Below are 18,274 nucleotides of genomic sequence, written 5' to 3'. Positions count from 1 at the left end.
AAAAACCAACAACGAGCCACATTTTTTGTGTCCCTAGCAGGGAGGCAGATTGTCACACACCATGAGTAACACCACACTAGCACGCACACTCCGTCACCCACTCTACTTTCTAAGCCAACAGCAATTAGACTCAGCTGATTTTTCCTCCTGTTCATGGTGAACCTGTGCCAAACGCTGCTGCTTCTGCTGCCTCACCCACTACTGTGAAGCGGCAGCCTCGCAGCTGATTGGAGGGAGGCTGTGACGACAAACCCGGGCCTGCCAGTAATGTTTTACCTGATAGGCACTCACACTGGTCTAGTCAACCCAGCGCCCTCATCTCCGAGCCGCGTCTGGATCGCTGTATCGAATGCTCACAGCTGATTGGTTCCCGTGCGGAGAGGTGTGTGCGAGCGTGCACGCTGCGCAGGTTTAACCTTTTTTTCAGGTGATGTTTAAAAACTGCAATCGCAGCAAGTGTTGTTAATTAAGTGCACCGTAACGCCACACTACTGCACGTGTAGTCTGGTTCCCATGACAAGACCTTTTTTTCCGCCTGTGCAGAGTACCTCCACGTGAAACATCACCGAGCGAACTGGAGTCGGCTATTTTTTTTTTAAATTCTTATTATTTTAAATCAAAGGCTGACCTCAGTGTGCTTCTCTTAAAGGTTCATATTCTGTCGGCCAACAGGTGACCTACCGGTCAATAAAAGCGCGTGCTGCCGTGAATCCCGGGCTGTGATACACCTACTGTGGCCTCTAAATTCAGCTGCATCCCATAAATTGTCCAGATTCCCTGTGAATCAGCCCCACATCCCCTTAATTTCCCTAAAAAAAGGAAACCCACCACCACAACCAGTGCAGAAGTCTGCGCTTTTATGTGCAGGGAAAGACCAACGCATGCTTCTCCTTACCTCATCGTCCTTCTGAATGAAATCAGTGATGCTCCCTGTGAGCTCAGTCCTTCGTCCTCAAGTTCGGCTCTAATAGAAACGATCCAGGTCCAGCAATAGCAGCAGATCTGTATGGTTTTGATAGGAAGAAGAAAACAACTGCGAAGCCTGCAGCGGGCTGGACGTGCAGATGCTGAGGGTGGAAAAGGCGAGAGGGTGTGGAAAAATGCTACACGGATGCTCACAGTTTTCGGGTCTGTCTTTAAAAAAATAATATTAATAGACAATAATAATAATTAAAAAAAAGATCCTCCTCCGTTGTGTTTCAGGCGGCTGCTGGTTCGGTCGGAGCCACTTCAGAGGGCAGCACGCCGCTTTCCTAAAGACGAGAAGCCGGGCGGAGTGGCTGACAGCGGCTTTTGAGGTGCCATCTTTTCCTGCCTCCAACCACTGGGAGGCTGGATGGATGGAGAGGCAAAGAGAAGGGGGTACAGGGAGAGAGTGAGAGAGAGCAGGCTGCTGGAATATTCAAGTGTGGCTGGTTTTGCTGCACGGCAGCGCCCTCATCCCGGCGAGGTTGCAACTGTGCAGCTGATGAGGGCAGGTAGGTAAACTAAACTCCCTGTGTTTTTCTGAGCACATAAAGTTGGACCACATGAATTATGCGCAATCCTTTTAGAGAAAAATATATTATCAGAGTCGTTTTATTACGCAGTAGACCTGGAAATAGTTTTTACAGTGATTGGAGAGAAACCCACGATTACCACAAATACTTTAAGCCTTTAAGACCCTGGAGAAATAGGCTAGTATTATATTACTGTATGATGTCGATGACTGTGTGTGTGTGTGTGTGTGTGTGTGTGTGTGTGTGTGTGTGTGTGTGTGTGTGTGTGTGTGTGTGTGTGTGTGTGTGTGCGCATCTTATTTCAAATTTGTATTTTCTTTCATTGGCTGATGGGACCAACTCATATCATCACTGCATGTAGAAAAATGGCACTGTAACATCTGTAACATCTGTCTCCTCACGTGGAGGACAGACAGACTCGATCAAAGCTCCAGAACTGTGGCTCTGCTTTTCAGGAAAATGGGATCGTTGGGTTGTATGGTGCGATTTATGTTCACACTGGTATGCTGTTGATTGTACATGAAAGTCAGGTCTGATCTGGGGTTTTTTGTTTTTTCATAAATCTAATGGGTCTGATGAAAGCTAGTATGAGACAAAACCACTGCCAATTTCTATAATGAATAAAATTCACGTTTTATCATATATGTAAAATCTAGGTGTCCAGAAATAACAGTTAAATGTACTTTATCAAACTGTAACTAAAACTATCACCACTTGGGGGCGCTGTTTCACTGAAGGTGTGCTAAAACCAGTGACTGTGCGGGTTTTTTCTGGGGGGGTTGTTTGTTTGTTTGTTTTTTGTTTTTTTTTACTTTATTTTAAGTCCTACCAACTTCCTGCAGAGGCTTTGGATACTTGCCGTTTTTGTTATTTAGTTTTTTAAATGACTGAATAAAGGTCACATTGACTCCTTACACCATCTTGTGGTACAAATTGGTATTACATGAAAAATACAGACGTTTTAGCTTCAACTGAATCTTGGATCTCTTCAACACAACGCGTGCAATATTTTGGACAACTGCTTGACATAAAGTCACTGCAGCCTTTTTCTTCACATTCTCTTGGTAACCTTAATTAATATTGGAAGGCTCTATAGGAGGGAGCAAATAGCTTTGATTGGTCCGACCGTCCACAACAGTCCCAGTTTCTTATGTGGCCCTCTGAGAAATTTTTCACCTCTGCTCTAAACCATTTTTAAGCACGTGAATTTTTGTGCCCTGAAATGAATTAAAAATAAAAACTACATCCTAGAAAAATTAAACAATCTGAAACTTTTTGGGGGAACTTAAAAGTTAATATAAAAGAGGAAAAAGCTGAAAAAATATTTTATTATAAAACTTTTCAGCACAGAAAAAACGAGGAGCCTTTGGGGTCATGTGTGTATGTTATGACTGGAACGCCCTGGAACAGCCATTCTATATTTTAAAATCTTGTCAATAACAAATACCCCCACACTGAATTTAAAAAAAGGTGTGTGTGTGTGTGGGGGGGGGGGGGGGGGGGGGGGGTGCTGTAAGCAGCATAAATTGAACTAAAACATTTTAAAGAATCAAAATAAAACTTGACAAATGTTTCCATCATAAAATCCCAATCAAGCCTTTAGTAGTTCTCCTTTTCAACAGCAGAGGTCCTATTAACTCCCAAAGAGCACGTGGAGGATGCACTTTGAGGTCACAAATTTCCTGCACAGCTTTTTCTGTGTTAAATCTTTTTTGGGTGCAGATTTTTCTGTTGAAACACTGAAACTATGTGTGTCAGATGCTGCACACATTCTAAATGTGTTGTAACTTACGATGTTAGAATATGTGATATTTTAAACATTTGAGGCAGTGTCCCAGGCCCCAGAACATGAAGGAGGTCCAGCTAGCATGCTGGGAAATATATTACTTATACATCCTTTCCTTGCTCTCTGTCATTTGTGGATAATGTGTGCAAACCTGTTGATGTCAGCTAATGCAAGAGCTAGGCTTTTTTTGGCAAGTGTTTTATGATCAAAAGAGAAAAGACTTCCATGTCTTTGGATTCAGGCAGTGACTTTGAAAAGCGCAAGCCCCAAATGAAGTTCTGATGGGTGAGTACCAAGGTTATTATAGTCAGCTAAAATATTAATATAAGATATTAAAAATACTTTTGTTGACTAAAATTAAAAATATATATATTGTTAAAAGATACTCGCAGCCCCTCATTATCCTGTAGATAGATCACTTTTTATATCCCAGGTGATTATTAAAGAAGTTGACCTCTGACCTTAAGCTCAAGGTCACCAGCATTCGACCTCCTCAGTTTTTGTCTTTGCTTGTTTTCGTCTTGTTTTTTGTTGTTGTTGTTGTTTTTAATTAACTTGCTCGACGAGGTTTCGATGCATGAGACTTTTCTTCTCTACATCACTGTGAGTTAGCTGATTTCAAAAAGTTCAGTGTTTTAACACCTATAACACCTGTACTGATTTTCCTAAATTGTGCCTCTAACATATGCCCTCCATTCAATATAAATATATATAAAAAAAGACTAAAACTGACACAGAAATGAGTAAAAACTAAACTAAAACTAAACATTTTCAAACCAAAAAACTAACCTACAAAAAGCAACTGACTTTTGAAACTCTGGAATTAATTGAAACTAAACTGAATTACAAAAAATAAATGGTGAGTAGCCACAGGATAGCACCTGCCACAGCTGCAATCTAATGCTTCCAGTACAGACATGTACATTTTGCTTTTGATTTAACCATCAGTCTAGTTATCATTTGGAAGTGAGTGCCATCGAGGGAGGGTGTCCTATCACAGTCATTTATAAATCTTCAGTTCATCCATAAACATAGTCTGACAAAATGCAAAATATTTATGGCCAAAAATCACCTTTTTCTTCCATTTCAAGTCTAACACATTTGATTTCTAAATACTAAAAGAAAAATGTGCTCACTCTCTGTATCGAAGGCCACAAATGCCAAATGAATTAATTAAATACATCATTAAATAATTAATTAAATGTGTCATTAATACATTAAAACTGGAAGTAACTGATTTAATATATAAGTTACTTCAAATTAAAATTCAGTTTATTTATTTAAATACACAAGAAATGTATTTACTTATTTATTTCCAATTTTAACTGATTAATGACACACTTTTTTTTATTTTTTTTTAATGGTACCTCTGAATGACCTGAATGACCTCTGATCTTGCTAACACCACGGGGGGGGGGGGGGGGGGGGGGCAGCATTTCAGCAGAAAGCTTTAGTTTGACTGATCTTGAGGTTAGACTGAAACATTTTGGTTTGTCACTTACTCTAAAAGTTCAATGTGATAAAATTCAAATTCAAATTCAAATTCAAATTTTATTTGTCACGTACACAGTCATACACAGTACGATATGTAGTGAAATGCTTGGACAACTGCTCGTGACCTAAAGAAAACAAAAAAGGAAAAGGCTATGAATAAGAAAGGAAATAAATATGAAAAATTAAAAAGGGTAAATTTAACTAGGAAGGAATAAAATATAAATTAAGGTTAAAAATGAAATAACTGTACAACACAAATTAGAATGAAGGGTAAATTTAACTGGGAAGAATAAGATAAAGATAAATATATAAATTAAAGTTGAAAATAAAATAACTGTACAACAAAATACACAATACACAGTATAGAACTATATAAGAATGTATGAAGAAATCTAAATATAAATAAATATATACACAATAACAGCAGCTGTACAAGTATTAACCGGAAATGAAGAATATAGTGACCAGTGTTGTGCAAAACCAAAGTCCAGAAAGTCCAGTGTGTGTGTAAGAACCATATGTGTGGGTCAGTACTGTGTGGTGGTGTGATTGAGAGACCGTATCGCCTGTGGGAAGAAGCTCCTCCTCAGTCTCTCTGTGTTGGTCTTCAGGGAGCGGAATCGCTTTCCTGACCTCAACAGAGAGAACAGTCTGGAAAGCGATGTCATGGGAAGTCATGGGAACATTGCAGACGAATCACAGGACACCTGAACAATTGTGACGCACCTGCTCATAGACACATTCACTGCACACCTAGACTTTTCAAGGCTTTGCCAAAGGAAAGTGCGTGTGAGTTAAAGAGCCTGTAACCTTCCGGCTCTCTATTACAAAGTCTATTTGCTGTCCAGTTACACAGCTTTGGGCCAGTGTGAGTAATAGCTGAAGTTAACAGGCCAGCTAATGTTTGGCTGTGTGTGCTTACTCCATGAGGCTCCTCATCCTCAGCTTTCTTCTGAGAAAGGAAAATTCCAAGATCTTTCACAGTTCATATGCTTGGAACAATCAAATCTGCGAAAGCTAATACTGGAGCGTTCAGAGTTCCAGTATTGCAGGCTGTGGAAACTGTAGAACCAGAAACTGTTGCTCTTGTAATTCTCTTAAATCTCCACTTGAATGCTAAAAAAAAGGTCACAGTACGTGATTTTCAACAATTTACTGCTCATCAAAGTGTTCAGCAGCCATTAGTTCTTTTTAGCTACCTCATAAAAGCCTGTTGCTGTCATCATATTAAAGTGGCCCCATGTTTGTTGCTATGAGCAGCTGATAGCTGGAGCACAGCTGTAAACCACCTCTTTCTTTTATTATGGTACCAGCCACCACCACATGCACACACTCACACACATTAAACTGAACCACAACAAGTGTTTTCACAGTGTTTGTTTTTATTGTTTCTCCTGATTTAAAATGAGACTTTCTGGGTACACACTGTAAATAATCTAAGGTGGGATCTAAGGTGGGACATCAGCTACGAAACCGAAAACATCACATCAAACAGACTCGCTGGCACACATTGAGTTACAACAACAACAACAAAAAAAAAACCAGCCTCTCTCTTACATCGCACACTCGGTGCCCACGCACTCGGCAACTTCTCACGCAGCGTGATGGAGACAAACATTAGCGGTGAACACAGGCCTTCGGTGAAGTGCTGTGCAGGTACCAGCGTGTGACAAATTGAGCTATTGCTATGCTGTGCGGTGTGGCTACGAATGCATCAAAGCTTTCACTCTATCCTCAGAAATAAGTCCCAATTGCTGAATTGCAACAAAACCTGTATTTGTAGGTTTCAAGTGGTTCGTTGAGGCTTTCACATATTTGTTTTGGGGTTTTAGTACGCTCAGTAGCAGGGATGGAAAAAATAAATTGTCCACACTTTTCCCTATTTGTGCATTAAAAGTGAAGCAGAAGAGTGCAGCTCTTGTCCTCTGTGGTCCACCTGCGTGTCAGTAACAAATCTGAAAGTACTGGCTGGGTGATTTGATGGGGCTCTTGTAGCTCGACGTGTCATGCGGTGCGCTCTGGCCGCTTGAGGTCTTCTGGAAGTTTAAGGTGAAGGATGGGGTTGCTTTCCTCGCCTCTGGCTTGCCGCCCCTCTTCGCCTGAGGGCGATTAGGAGTGGGCGCGGGCCCGCTGTGGGCGGGCACCGCAGAAGCGGACTTGGCAGCTTCAGAAGACCCAGTCTTTCTTGTGAGGGGGCTCAGATAGATCTGCATAGTCACTAAGTGAAGCGGTGAAGTGAGGTGAGGACGGAGAGAGAAGGAGGTAAGAGTGGAGGAGTGACAGGAAAGGAGAGCGGTGAAGAGAGCGTGAAGGGCGGATTGTGGGTGTGGATGGGATGAAAGAAAGACAAAAAATAAGGGTGGAAGGGGCGAGGGAAGGCACACAAGTCATGGTGAGATGTGGAAATATGAAAAGATGACGATAAAACAGGAGCTCAAGCACGATTCGCTTCATTATAAATGTAAACAGTGGCCGTTTTGCGTTACTGGAGGTGTCAGACAGGGAAGAAGCCTACCTTTGCAGTGTGTCACACGCCTGGTTCCTGCAGCAAAGCAACACACATGCAATTCAGAGTTAAACAACGCCGGGTTTCTTTAACAGTCCTGTTCTGAATGCTGCCGGCGGGAACCAGTCAACTTACCTACATTCACTGCATCCTCTCTGGGTTTGCCGCTGTTATGTTGACGGAGAGAGAAAATGATACAGAGATGCCAGAGGACACGAGTGGGAGAGAGAAACAAAGAGATGCAGGGACAGAAAGAGAGAGTTAGCAGATCCGAAGGGAGATTTCATCCGACTATAAAAGGCTGAAATCTTGACACATCAGTTTCCGGTTGAGTAGGCCTAATTAAAGGTTTCCTGTGCTCGTGCCCCGCGTTTGCTCTTGAAACAGGATGTCTGGGGCGGAAATAAGTTTGATTTAAATTTAGAAACAAAATCGGCCGTAAGTCACCTCGAAATCAGCAGAGATCCACACATGATCTGGTTTGTGAGAAGTGTGTACGTGGGCAAAGAAATCTGAAACACTGTTACACAACTGTGCTGTAAATTTGACAGACGCCTAAGTTTGTTGTTTGTGTGTAAATTTAGAAATTCAATAACAGCTTCTCACCTGTCCTGAACTTTCTTGCTGCTCGAGGCTGCAGAGGCGGGTCGTGTTCTAGCGGTCTTACACGGGCTGTCTTTCACGCTACCAGGTGGGCTCTTCACACCGCTGGAAAGACGAAAAGAGCGAGTGGGGTCAGAAAAAAAGAAGAAGAAATGGACAGCACAGAAGAGAAAGAGGAAAGAGCCAGAAGGTAAGGAGAGATTAATTAGAAAGGTGAAATAAGAGTGGAAAGAAATGAACCCGCTTTAATAAAGATGAGCGCGATGATGAGGGTGATTCTCCGTCTTGCTTTTTCCTCATACTGAGCGGCCGGTTTTAAGTGAATGGAGATTTACCACTCTCAGTGCAATTATATCAGAGTAGCCCAGATGTAGCACCAGCACATTAAGGTGCCACAGACATAGCTTATCATGCTCTCTAACTAATGCTATCTAATAGCAGTATCATTTGAAATGTAATTGAGAGGAAGAGATGTGCAGAAAATGGAGCGGCGCTTTATTGCTTTGAAAAAGAAGAGGTTGGTGTTGGGGATCGTTACGGAGCATCCGTGTGCAGTTTCTTAGATACCGGAGGCTGTCTTTCTGATTGCCTTTGCATGTTAAATAATGAGAAGCGAAGCTCGCTAATGAAGACTGAAGCTGCTTGATTAGCACACGCTCGTATACGTTAGACTTCTCTTCTGGGTGAGGTGGGGTGAGAAGGTCTGCTGTGTGAGATCATTCCACAGTGAGCAGTAAAGAAATTTAATGCCTCGTTTAACGGCAGACATTTAAGTCGGCTTGGAAAATACACAACGTGATCTCCTGCACATATTCAAAAAGTGAAAATAATCTCCAGCTCCCTCCCAGAGGACAGGGTACCTTCGGGGTGGTGTTGGGCTGTAGTTCCTGGTTGTGGTGCTGGAGGGCAGCGTGGTGCTCTTCTTCAGAGAAGCTGTGCTGGGGGTCACCATGGGGGCTCTGGAGGGCAGAGCCAGAGACACTGGCCTGGCTGTGGGAGCAAACACACACACGCATATTCTGTGAACTGTGTTTGTTGTGAATGCTCTTTTTGTTGCCTGCACAAAGTCCCTTTTGAGAAAAAGCCATGACTGGATTTTTATTAGCATTTCTGTCGTTAAACACTGAGCACATAACTGGGTTTGCACGACTCTGGGATTAAGCAAAACAAAAATGATTTGATTCAGCTTCTCAAACACGATACTTTACTCTGCTTTGTGAGATTTATCTCTAAAATTTGAGCACACATGCTTGGATTTGATAAACTGTGATATTCAATTTACTCTGTGACTACATATAGACCTAATCAACAAAACAAAACCCGTCTCTTTAAAACATCTTTTATTTTCTCCATTATGCACATTTTTAATAATATAGTCCCATTCTAGCAAATGCACCTGAGGAAGAATGACTGAATCAAGCACATCATGTACAATCTATAAAAAAGTCGATGTCTTCTCGTGTACAGCAGGCTGAGGGATTAAAGCACTTTATGTATCGACACACCTGAAATCCTTCCACTGGCTTGTAGATATGACAGTAGATCTTTGCTCACCTTTGGCCCCCGGTGCTCTCCTGCCAGCAGCAGCAGAAGCAGCTGCTTGGTGCTCCTCAGAAATGTTGAGTCTCTTCAGGACGTCAGCCAGAGCCATCTTCAGAAGCTGGATTTCATCTTCTTGCATCTGCATTCTCTGCTCGAGATATGTCAGCCGATCGGCCACATCCAGGCCGCTGGCCGAGCTGCGGTCGTCTGCGGATATGAGGACAGATAGCATGACATGTTTTGCATTATCATTAGAAAAAAATGCTTCCTTTAAACAACTGCCTGCCTGAAATAGATGCAAGCAGCTGACTTGACATCAAGATCTATAGAAGGTGTAATCAGAGAGAGGGGCAAGCTCTTTAGCGTTCCCTTTTTCATGGCTGCACTGTAGAAATCTAATGAGGTCATCACACAGCTGGACATAGATCATCCCCGCAGACTCCATGCAGCAGCGTGTAAACAATGGCGTCAAAGCACACATCCAAAACACCTCTGCCACCATCATTTCTCTTCAAGTGATTTCTGCTTCATCTTTAACTGCAGGCAATCTGTAATCCAACACGGTCACAATGGGTCAAAGGTGGCTACCATGGGAGATGCTGGAAGCTGAGGAGCAGTCAGGGTGCTTCTGCAGGCCAGCAGGGCCTTCCTCCACCCCTCCAGACTTCTTCCTCCTCTTCCTCTCCTCTCGCGAGCATACTTTTTCAGTGCTTGTTCCTCCTCTTGCTCCTATCAGACGGGCCTGCTCTCCCTCCATCTAATTTTGATCCGCTGGCGTTGACGTCCACTAAGATTTCATCTCTTTTGCTCCACTTATGTCGCACACAGACACACACACACAAGATCAGCCTTTCTGGTATTTTAGCCGCCTTTTGTTTTTTTTAGAGCATCCAAATGGTATTACAGCATCTGCAGCAGGAGATGAGGGTCTTGGTGTTTAGATCCTCTCACGTTTCCTTGGTGGTCGCCGGGTACAATCTGTGATGTGCAGTTGTGTATGACAGAGCTTAAAGCCCTTTACTCAGGATGAGAGTGTATGAAGGTGGGGGCGGGGCTGATAATGCTTAAAAACTCTGCAGTCGTCCAATCCAGCCTAAATTGTGTGTACGTGTAAGTGTACTTGCATGTGTGTCTCTGTGTGTATATGTGTGTGTGCGTGTGTGCAGACTACAATGTTAATCCCACAGCCTGAGCCTCTTTGACCCCGCCCCCACACGTAAGCCCCCTGTCACTAACAGCGCTGGAGACACAGAGAGGAAGCAGCAGAGATAAACCTGAGACACTGCTTGTTCTTGTGCCGTGAAGCTGTAAACATCTTGCACATCCACAGAGTTACAGTTTACAGTGGATGTCACTCTGAGTAACGGGGAGGATGAGGCAGAGACAAATAAAAACTAATGCATCTTTGTGGTTGCACAGGATTTAAGAAGAAAAAAACCCAGTGAAACAGGAGTCGGCTGAGCGGCATCATTTCCCAGTCGTGCTCAGCCAGAATATACAAGAAGGATCAGGGATCAGTTGCATAATCTGCTTCCTTAAGTCAACAAAAACTCTGATTCCCAACCAGGGGTGCTTTTACCCGAGGGGGTACTTATCCAGTTTGCCAGGGGCTGTGAGGATAAATCGTGAAGAAGCTCAACTAATTTGATTAAGTAAGCATTTTGGTTTGATTAAAAAGTACATCAGCATAATGAGTTAGCTGTCCAAACCATAATACCACTGTTGCATGAAAACGTGTTAGCCTCAGTAGATTTATTTTGTAACAATTGTTGCACCTTGTACTTTATTGTGATAAAAGAGTGGAGACAAGAAAGCTGAGCGATAGCTCAGCTAAGGGGAAAAGACACACAGTAAAGCACAGCCGCGGCTTTAAACTTACAGCATATGGGTTGCTTGCTAGATCCGTTTAGCTGAACAGGCTCTCGGGTTTAATTAATTAAACTGAATATACTAATAATGGTAATAGGTAAGAGTAATAGATACAGATATAAATATAAATAGTAATAGAAAAGTAACAAAAAATGGTTAAGTGACTAAAAGTGCAAAAAATGCATAAATATCTGGAATTTTAACCGAACTACAGTATAAAATAGCTAAAGGTGAGTCAAGAAAAGCTTAAAAAGGCTAAAAGTATAAAATAGCTAAAGAGTAGCTAAGAATAGCTAAAAAAAAAAAAGGGGGGGGGGGGGGTTAAAAGTATAAAATTACTAAAGAATATCTTAAAAGTGGGCAAGAGTATAACAAACAGTAGTTAAGAATACCTCAAACGGACAAAAGGCAGAAAAACTAAAGTAATGCTACAACGTTTTAAAAAGTTAGCGTTAAGAACTGGTGGATAAAAAGGTAACAAGTAACACATAAACAAATAGCTTAGGGCTAATGTAAAAGCTGCCATTTGTATATAAAATATGGATAATAACCACTGTGATCTCTCCTACTTTTTTCTTGATGACTCAAGTTAGAATTTTTGACCATAATCTTAATCTTTTAAAAACATCGTGTGAAGAACCAAAAGGGAATGTAAACAGTAACCCAAGAACACTGATATCATTGTGACTTGTCAGTCACGAGCAGCGGAGTTCAAGACAAGCAAGGCAAAATTTCTCAGCTTATGAAATATAAAAATAAACTTAAATTAAAGTATAATGATCTCTCTCCTTTAGTCTCAGACTGAGTTGTCATGAGGCTTCATATAGAAACACAGCTAGGATTAGCAAGTAAATGAGCTTCAGTGATTTAGCATCGTACCAGATGAGTTCCCTCTTGCCAACCACCCACGGTCAACATGTGTGATGTAGAAAAGATTGAGTTTGAAAAAGCTGTTAATAACTCATTCAGTGCACTCAAGAAAAGTGCTGACAATGATGGAGAGAGGACAGCAGCTGTGACCATGTCCAATCGAATAAAACAGCCAAGTTAAGCAGGTGCACCTCACAGCACTTTCAGATTAGCATTTATGAGAATATCTCAGTCTACCATGTTTAATCAGCTGTTTTGCCAACACTTCACACTGATTTTTCATTTGAATCCCTCCCTGTTGACAGTTAACAATTAACCAGCACACTGCTCAAGCCTTTTAATTCAGCTGATTTTTCTTCATTATTTTATTTTTAAATTCTTTCTGAAAACTGTTTTTCTGAGCTCATGAACAATTGATTTTCTTTCATAGATATGTGGCACTCACAGGACAGCAATTTATAGAATATATGATGCTGAGCATAAAGTTTTAAAATGAGCCCAGTCTTAAATACAGCAGTAATATTACACTATTTCATACTGATGGGGGATTTTACTTTGAATATTTTACAATTTTCCAGATTCAGTAAGAGGACTAAATGTAACAATCCCTGATAATGCATTTAAATGAATACACTCATACCAAACGATGAATCAGATGGAAATAATAATAATAACAATAATAATAATAATAATCTCAACTGCATTGACCACTATTATATAATATGCAGTTTAAACTCCAATCACGTGGACAGGTTTGGAACTTACACTGTTGTTTGAATGCTTTCAATGTTTTCAGAATGTAGCGTCTGTGAAGTGCATAAAGTGCACGTTCAAACTATTTTTAACTCTCACTTGTTGCCGTAGTTCCTTTGAGAATCGAGTCTAAGCGCTGACCTGTCCAGGATGACGATTTTCAGTGTAATTATTCAGGCAGTAATCCGCCTCTCATGGAGAGTTGTGATTTTTGTGTAGGCATGTGATCTTCTGTTTCTCCTCCTGTCCTGACCATGACATCATCCACGCAGCCCATATGGGACTGAGATTAGAATAGCACATAATCCCAGTGCTGTAAAATGGAATTAGCAGCCCAGAGCTCAGTCTCTGCACTAACTCGGCCCTACAAAGAACAGGCAGGCACCCTCAGCGCTGCTCAGGCAAATGTAAACACACATGCAGCCCCGTGCATTAAGTATATCTGCTGTTTCTCAAACACAGTCACACGCACGCACTGCCAAGTTATCGCAGTGAAGGCTTCCAAACTTCACAAACTTATATACATTTAAGCAAAATGCAAATACGTTGAGCTATAACTGCAGCACGGAGAGCCAATGGAGCGTTTTAATCTCGGTTTGCAGCTGGCGCCTCTTGAATGGAGGAACGGCAACCGTCTGCTCGTATCAGCAGTCAGCAGCCTGACACACACATAGGCCACGTGTGCGCACGCAGTCCTTCACATGTTAGTCCACTGATGCTAATATCCCAGCAGGGACAGGGCATTTCCCCAAATCTTCTCAGATAAGACACATCCCACAACACCCACAGCTTGACTATGACTATGTCACATGTGAGAAGTAAGAGAGATGTTTAGGATTAGTGTTTGGCTTTTTCTTGTTTGACAACCAATAGGGTCCAGCAACAGCAATCTAGCAGCCTGGGAAGATCTTTTTTTATTGGTTTTGTTGTTGTTTTTTAGCCAGTGTATTTATGAGAATGTGAAAGAAACAGAACAAAAACAAAATGTGTCATTAAAAGCAATCGTAACAACAATAATTTATGCCTGAAAAGAGAGCGATCAGGTTCTTAAAAGGTTCTGTCAGACACACCTGTTGAGTCACATTCTTCTTCAAACAAAGTTTCCAGCTCAGATTTGTTCTCATTTTGTTTTCTGGACACAAATAACAAACTGATTTGAATAAATCTGTCATATTGGAAATCATGCATGCACGAGTTCTCTTTCTCTTCATTGTAAGATTTATTCATACGCCACACAGACCCTTTACCTTAGAACCACCTGCAAAATTCTGTGCAATGCAAAACAACAGTTGTGCATCAGCTCTGCTTTTTTGGTCAGTTTTTTTTTTACGTCAAAAAGCTAACTGTTCTTTTATCTTTAATGTTGGTTTAGCTTTGAGGTTTTAAGGAGTAAAATGTTAAAATGCCAAACTTGTCTCAGAGGAGATTTCACAGCTGTAACTAATAAAGTGGCCTGTGTAGTGAGAACTGTGTGTATTGCATTACGTGTTGCATCCAACACACACTCTGCCACTGTATATGAGGAATGCACAGCAATAATAGTGAAAATAGCTGTGTAATTGTTCTTTCACATACCAGCTCATTTACTTTGGGCTTAGCGTCCTCCTCCATGCATCTGTGTGCAAGCAGATGTCAGACCAAAACTACATGGAAGTGATGTACGTGAGAGAACGAGCTGCTGTGGCCGTATACCTGTCATGAAGTCAGTGTCTGGTGCCAGCAGGGAGTCGCTGTGGTAGCTCTCCTTCAATGAGGGCCTCCTCAGGAGGCCGTGGGCTGTCTCCTCCATGCCTAGACCGTGATCCAGCAGCTCCTCCATGTGACTGTCTCCCTCCGCTGTGCCTTCTGCCATAGCCCAGACAAAGTGTGCAAGCAGGATCCCACCTTACTCTTACTTACTCTCCAAAGCTTTGCTGCTGAGCTAATTCACCTTTCCTAACAAACCAGTGGACACCACCTAATGCTTTCCCTCCCTCCCTCTCGCCTGCTGTCCTGTAAGAAATAAGTGGAGCGTGCTGGCAGAGGGTGATGTCACTCATAGGACAGATTAAGGAGCCGGTAAGCCATCTGAAGCTCAAGAGAGGACAAGGCTGTGACAGTAGGAGTCTCTCTCTCTCTCTCTCTCTCTGTAGACAGGAGCCAAGGAGGCCTCAGTTAGGGAGAACACTTTGATGCTAAATAAACCTTCTTGGAAGATAAATAGCTCAACTCCTGTCTGCAAACATCCACCTACTGCTCTAAGGAGGAGGAGAAGATGAGTAACAATTACTGACCTGTATGCAGAGGATAAACACTGCCAACAAAAAAAGAAAGAAAAGAAAACAAACAGCAGGGTGGAACCATGCAATTTGCTGTTGCATGCAAAGTTGCAGAGACGCACACAATTGCACTCCCCAAAACAGCTTACATCAGGATACCATCCGGAGTGGCCGGCTCTGGTGTACTGTAAGGATGATGAGATTCAGAGATTAGGCAGCAGAACTTGATTAATTACAGTCATCAGGAGGACAATAAGCCGGACGTGGTAATTAGACCAACAGAGAAAGAAAGAAGAGCAGATGAAAAGCTAGTTAGGCAATTGTGTCAGGGTCTCCCCCGGTGTAAGCTGGCTTTTTGTCTATTTTGCATTTGCTGGATTGATTCTTTCTCTAGCAGATGCTTCCATTTGCTGATCTGTCAAAGCAGCTTTCTGGCTTCATACATAAAGGACAACCTTGAGTCTGCAGAATGTTTTATTTTTAATATTTGGTTATCTAATGTCTTAAGTTAATTCTTAATGCCATTTTTTGTGCCCTATGCTTACTGCTGTTGAAATAATTGAAATGAAAATCATGAAACAGTTTGACTGTGATCAAGCATAAATGGGGAATGCAGTATGTGAATGTTAATACATGGAAAACTATTTTGCTTCTTGCCCATCAGACTTGCTGCCATGGCGAGGTGCATCTCTGGTGGATCGATGCTGTTGTAGCCGAACTATATACTTACATAGGAAATCAAAAAATATTTGTTTTTCTCTACATATTCTATCACATCACATTATTGTCTTATTTTTACCCATGTATTATGTGATTCACCAGTATTTTAATATTGTACCTGCTTGATTAATCATTAAGCACATAATGTTTTGTACTTCAGTACAGTATTCGAGAGGCTAGTTTTAGTATAAATGTATTAAACAAAGAAATATAGAGGACAACAGGCTGTGACTTCATGTTTCTGTGTATGAATTAACTTGTGCTTCAATTATCAGAACTCTGAGACTGTTATGAAGGATGGGAGCTTTCTAATGATGACAAAACCATTACAGAAAACAAAGGGGAAAAGTAAATAAAACATAAGAGACAAAGAAACTCACATTTGAAGTATTATTCAAAAGTTTAAATAAGGTTTGGTGTTACTTTTGGTTATAATTACTATTATCAATTAAATGGATTTCTATAGTTTATCTGTATATATAACCTATAAATATATTTCGGTATGTGACATACCCATGCATGTTTTTTATCTGAATATTGTAAATTCATTTCAATATTCATTTCAATTGACCAGTGATCACCTGCTACATTATCAGTAGGGTTCTGGTGAAGATTTACATGCCTGACTTCTTTGTAATAATGTTACAATTTCCCCAACCGGTGGCAGCAGATGGCCCCGCCCCTCCCTGAGCCTGGTTCTGTTGGAGGTTTCTTCCTGTTAAAAAGGAGTTTTTCCTTCCCACTGTCACCAAAGTGCTTGCTCATAGGGGGTCATATGATTGTTGGGTTTTTCTCTGTATGTATTATTGTAGGGTCTACCTTACAATATAAAGCGCCTTGAGGCGACTGTTGTTGTCATTTGGTGCTGTATAAATAAAATGAATTGAAATTAATTATATAATAGTATGGAAAAATGCAAAAGGTGGCCTTTAAAAGATGGATACGTTTGATAAATAGTGCATCCTGTAAAAAAAATGTTTCATTACTTAAAATGTTGTAAGCTAATTTTTGATTTGGAAAAGACAGACGGCAACATTTCCTTTTAACCCTTGTGTGGTGTTCGTATTTTTGTTACTCAGCCAGTGTTCATGGGTCTGGTGGACCCGCTAGAGTTTTGGCTTTCCAAATTAACACTATCAAACAATTTTATGTTAAATTACTCAACAGATGTTTACTTCATCCCAATTACAAGACATATGAACAGCAAACATGGTTAATTTTTTCCCTTTACCTTTGTTAGATCACATTTATGAATTAATGTGCTTCTCGTTTTTCTTTTATATAAAATGTTATAAATAAATCAGTTCTAATCAAGTGGAGTGAGTGGAAAGACACAACACATTTACACGTGAAAAAATAATTAATTGTTTAATTTTTCTTTTGAAAAAAACTGAACACGGGTCTCACAGACCCGAACACCATACAAGGGTTAAACTTGGAACTGGCCTATCTGACTGCGGATGTGTTTTAGAAATAAAAATAATAAGATTAGCCTACAAGAATTTTTTTTGTTTTACATTCTTTTGTTTTGTTATTTTTGCATGAAGAAATAAAAACAATGAATTGACCCTGATCCCTCACATTTTTCTTTGTTTAAGATGAAGGCATCACAATTTCAATACACTGACATCAGTGCCATTTATTCCACCCTAAACTGCTTTCCGCTGCTATCTTATTCACAAGAGGTCACCATTTATTCCACCCACAGTGAGTTTTTAATATACTCTCTCGGCTCCATTACCACGCAGCCACTAGTCTTTAAGCAGGCTGGTGCACTTGAGAGGCCTCTCAGGTCAAAGTGTGCTGCTAGTTATGTTATTATGACACACTAATCGTCCTGTGGTCTGGCTGCTGTTATCCCCGCGTAACAGACACTAAGGCCCTGCAGTGTGGTGTGTGTGTGTGTGTGTGTGCTGAACGCTCCTAATGCCCTGAGGCCTGAACAGGGATGAAGGGCAAAGGCAGATAATGACTTTGCTGACAGAGGACATGAAGGGAGGGAAATCGGAGACGTGGAAAACGGGCAGGGGAAGGTTGAAACCTTTCGCCTGTTGTTTTCAAACTAACAGATGACCACGTACTGTCTAATCAGTGCCCTTATTAATACTTAAATGTAGAGGTCAGAGTAGGATTCGACCCTGTCTGACCTGAACACTGGTGTCACACCACTGACCTCCTGTGGACACTGTTCATCACTACGGCTCATTGGTGGAGGAATTTTGATCAACTCGGTATTGATCGCATACAGTGAACTAATCTCTAACGTCCTCTAAGGTTTGCACACAGGCAAAATTATACAACCTTGAAGAGAAACACATAATCCTGTAATGGTAGGAATCTAACCCAAATAAACTTTCAAGATGACCTCTACACC

The 18,274-nt window shown here is 41.2% G+C and overlaps 2 protein-coding genes across 3 annotated transcripts in view; both read right to left on the bottom strand.

The window, feature by feature from the left end:
• The window catches only part of evlb (Enah/Vasp-like b), a 53,595-nt gene extending 52,290 nt beyond the window's left edge, over window positions 1-1,305 (bottom strand). The window contains exon 1 of the mRNA XM_085381873.1: window positions 896-1,305. Coding sequence (XP_085237999.1) covers window positions 896-900 — 5 coding nt within the window. The 5' untranslated portion in view covers window positions 901-1,305. The remainder of the gene's footprint in view (window positions 1-895) is intronic.
• Window positions 1,306-4,850: 3,545 nt separating this feature from the next.
• On the bottom strand, window positions 4,851-15,477 carry LOC146651851 (uncharacterized). 2 transcript variants are annotated; one of them, XM_085381797.1, is made up of 7 exons: window positions 14,615-15,477; window positions 9,443-9,637; window positions 8,749-8,878; window positions 7,892-7,993; window positions 7,421-7,452; window positions 7,295-7,321; window positions 4,851-6,997 (listed from the first exon to the last, which is right to left on the bottom strand). In XM_085381797.1, the coding sequence occupies exons 1-7, from the start codon at window positions 14,772-14,774 to the stop codon at window positions 6,723-6,725; spliced, it is 921 nt and encodes a 306-aa protein (XP_085237923.1). In that variant the 5' UTR covers window positions 14,775-15,477; the 3' UTR covers window positions 4,851-6,722. The 2 variants fall into 2 exon arrangements, with proteins under 2 accessions (XP_085237923.1, XP_085237924.1); XM_085381798.1 differs by lacking the exon at window positions 14,615-15,477 and adding an exon at window positions 10,019-12,915.
• Window positions 15,478-18,274: the final 2,797 nt, after the last annotated feature.

The sequence above is a fragment of the Rhamphochromis longiceps genome, linkage group LG15 (genome assembly GCF_057381845.1).
Source record: "Rhamphochromis longiceps isolate RC_006_pf linkage group LG15, R_longiceps_female_GT1.1, whole genome shotgun sequence".
Taxonomy (NCBI): domain Eukaryota; kingdom Metazoa; phylum Chordata; class Actinopteri; order Cichliformes; family Cichlidae; genus Rhamphochromis; species Rhamphochromis longiceps.
The sequence above is the reverse complement of the archived record's forward strand: the minus strand, read 5'-3'. Positions and strand labels throughout refer to the sequence as shown.

Excerpts from the sequence above, each read along its gene's own strand:
- LOC146651851 (XM_085381798.1), bottom strand. The coding sequence starts at position 10,187 with ATGGAGGGAGAGCAGGCCCGTCTGATAGGAGCAAGAGGAGGAACAAGC. Across the intron at positions 8,879-9,442 it reads GAGAGCACCGGGGGCCAAAG|CCAGGCCAGTGTCTCTGGCT; the intron begins GTGAGCAAAGAT and ends TTGCTCCCACAG. Across the intron at positions 6,998-7,294 it reads GCGTGTGACACACTGCAAAG|TGACTATGCAGATCTATCTG; the intron begins GTAGGCTTCTTC and ends CGCTTCACTTAG.